The following is a 1,954-nucleotide window of genomic DNA, read 5'->3' as shown; positions in this document are numbered from 1 at the left end:
ACACTCTGACGCTCTGCAGGTTCTGGTCCAGAAAGGAGGAACTTTGAGCTTCATCTGAGACCAATCAGACATGCCCTCCTCCTGTGAGGAGATCTAATCAAAGGAGGAGATCTAATCAAAGGAGGAGATCTAATCAAAGGAGGAGATCTCCTCCTTTGATCTTCTGGATCCTAAAGTCACAAACAGCCAAAGACTTTTAAAGATTCTAGAAATCTGAAACTGCAGGTCTGTTATATTTATGTCTATGATGTCTTCACTCCTCCGCTTCTTCCACTCTCTGAGCAGAACCAGACTCTCAGAGCAGAACCAGACTCTCTGAGCAGAACCAGACTCTCAGAGCAGAACCAGACTTTCTGAGCAGAACCAGACTTTCTGAGCAGAACCAGACTCTCAGAGCAGAACCAGACTCTCAGAGCAGAACCAGACTCTCTGAGCAGAACCAGACTCTCAGAGCAGAACCAGACTTTCTGAGCAGAACCAGACTCCCAGCGCTGACGGGTTCTGTCAGTCGTGTTTTGCCGCTGAGCATCTGGACCTTCTCAACAGCTGACAAACCACATCCTGTCACCAGCAGACAGAGGTTCTGCTCCGGCGGACTCTCCGGGTCAGTCCCGACCCGGTATAATCCAGCGGTGGCCTACAGAACAGCCCCTCCCCCCCAGCAGACATGAGGAGACGCTGAGCGGCGTCCTGTGTGACAGGAAGGGAAACGTTTGCTCTGTGGAAGTGGATCAGACTTCTTCAGAACAGACCCGGAAGGCCCAAAGTTCTCCTGGAGTTCTTGTCTGGAGAAGGAACGCTCTGAAGGAGGAGGGGCATGAGGTGTGGTCACATGACCAACACGTCTTCCCGCTTTAGGACAACTCTGTTTTACTTCTGAGGCCCAAAAACCTGAACCTCCCCCGCTGCGAACCCCAGAACCACTGGGTCGGTTCTGGTTCTGTTCCTGAAGACTCCTGTTGGAGGAGGTCATACTGACAGAACAGGTTCTGTGTGCTTGATGGAACCAGGCTCTGCAGACCTTCATAGAGGAGCAGGACTCCTCTGGGGGAGGAGGAGGCTCTGCAGACAGACAGACGTTCTCTGCAGTCGCAGACTCTGCAGCTGCGCAGACTCTGCAGCTGCGCAGACTCCAACTGTGAAAGTTTCTGGTTTGGTTTCATGGAAAACGTGAAGCAGATTTTTCAGTCTGAGAGCCCCCTCCTCACAGCTGGCATGGAGGAGCAGGAGGAGGGGGGGTTGTCCTCACCTGGATTCCTCCTGAGAGTCTCTGCTGCTGAAACTTTGAGTTGGGGGGGGGGGGGATTACTCCGGTTCTCCTTTTGTTGCTCTGGTTCTCCTCCGGTTCTCCTCTGGTTCTCCTTTTGTTGCTCTGGTTCTCCTCCGGTTCTCCTCTGGTTCTCCTTTTGTTGCTCTGGTTCTCCTCTGGTTCTCCTCTTTTTCTCCTCTAGTTCTCCTCCGGTTCTCCTCTGGTTCTCTTCTTTTTCTTCTCTGGTTCTCTTCTTTTTCTCCTCTGGTTCTCTTCTGGTTCTCCTCCGGTTCTCCTCCGGTTCTCCTGTGGGTGCTCAGTCTCCCTCTCTCTGGTTTCAGGACCATGTTCTTGTCCCGGCGGGGGCTGCAGCGCTGCTGCCTGGCGGTGTTCCTGCTCGTCTCCCCGGTTCCTCATGACGGACGGCCCGTGGACGCCGTGAGCGGCAGAACGTGAGTCTGATCCCCCCCCCCCAGATGGACATGAGTCTGATGAAAAGGCAGAGACACAAGACCCCCCAGCTGCCCCCCTCCCTCCCCCAACATGTGGGTCCAGCTGATCAGAACCAGAACAGTTCTAAGAGCTCTGAGAAGGTTTCTGCTCTCTGTGCTTGTCTTTGGTGGAGGTGTTTTCATGGGGGGGTGATGATATTTAACTTCATTGAGTAAAACATTGAACAGAGACACTACCCCCCCCCCCCCCCCC

The 1,954-nt window shown here is 53.7% G+C and overlaps 1 protein-coding gene and 1 long non-coding RNA gene across 2 annotated transcripts in view; one reads left to right on the top strand and one right to left on the bottom strand.

Moving 5' to 3' along the window:
* Positions 1-1,954, bottom strand: part of LOC112157621 — a 9,783-nt gene that overhangs the window by 3,554 nt on the left and 4,275 nt on the right. The gene's annotated exons all lie outside the window — the stretch shown is intronic.
* pthlha (parathyroid hormone-like hormone a) overlaps positions 1-1,954 on the top strand; it is a 7,679-nt gene that overhangs the window by 3,025 nt on the left and 2,700 nt on the right. The window contains exon 2 of the mRNA XM_024290438.1: positions 1,591-1,701. Within this exon, the coding sequence (XP_024146206.1) occupies positions 1,595-1,701 (107 nt within the window). The 5' untranslated portion in view covers positions 1,591-1,594. The remainder of the gene's footprint in view (positions 1-1,590; positions 1,702-1,954) is intronic.

This window comes from Oryzias melastigma, linkage group LG23, assembly GCF_002922805.2.
Source record: "Oryzias melastigma strain HK-1 linkage group LG23, ASM292280v2, whole genome shotgun sequence".
Lineage (NCBI taxonomy): Eukaryota > Metazoa > Chordata > Actinopteri > Beloniformes > Adrianichthyidae > Oryzias > Oryzias melastigma.
The sequence above is the reverse complement of the archived record's forward strand: the minus strand, read 5'-3'. Positions and strand labels throughout refer to the sequence as shown.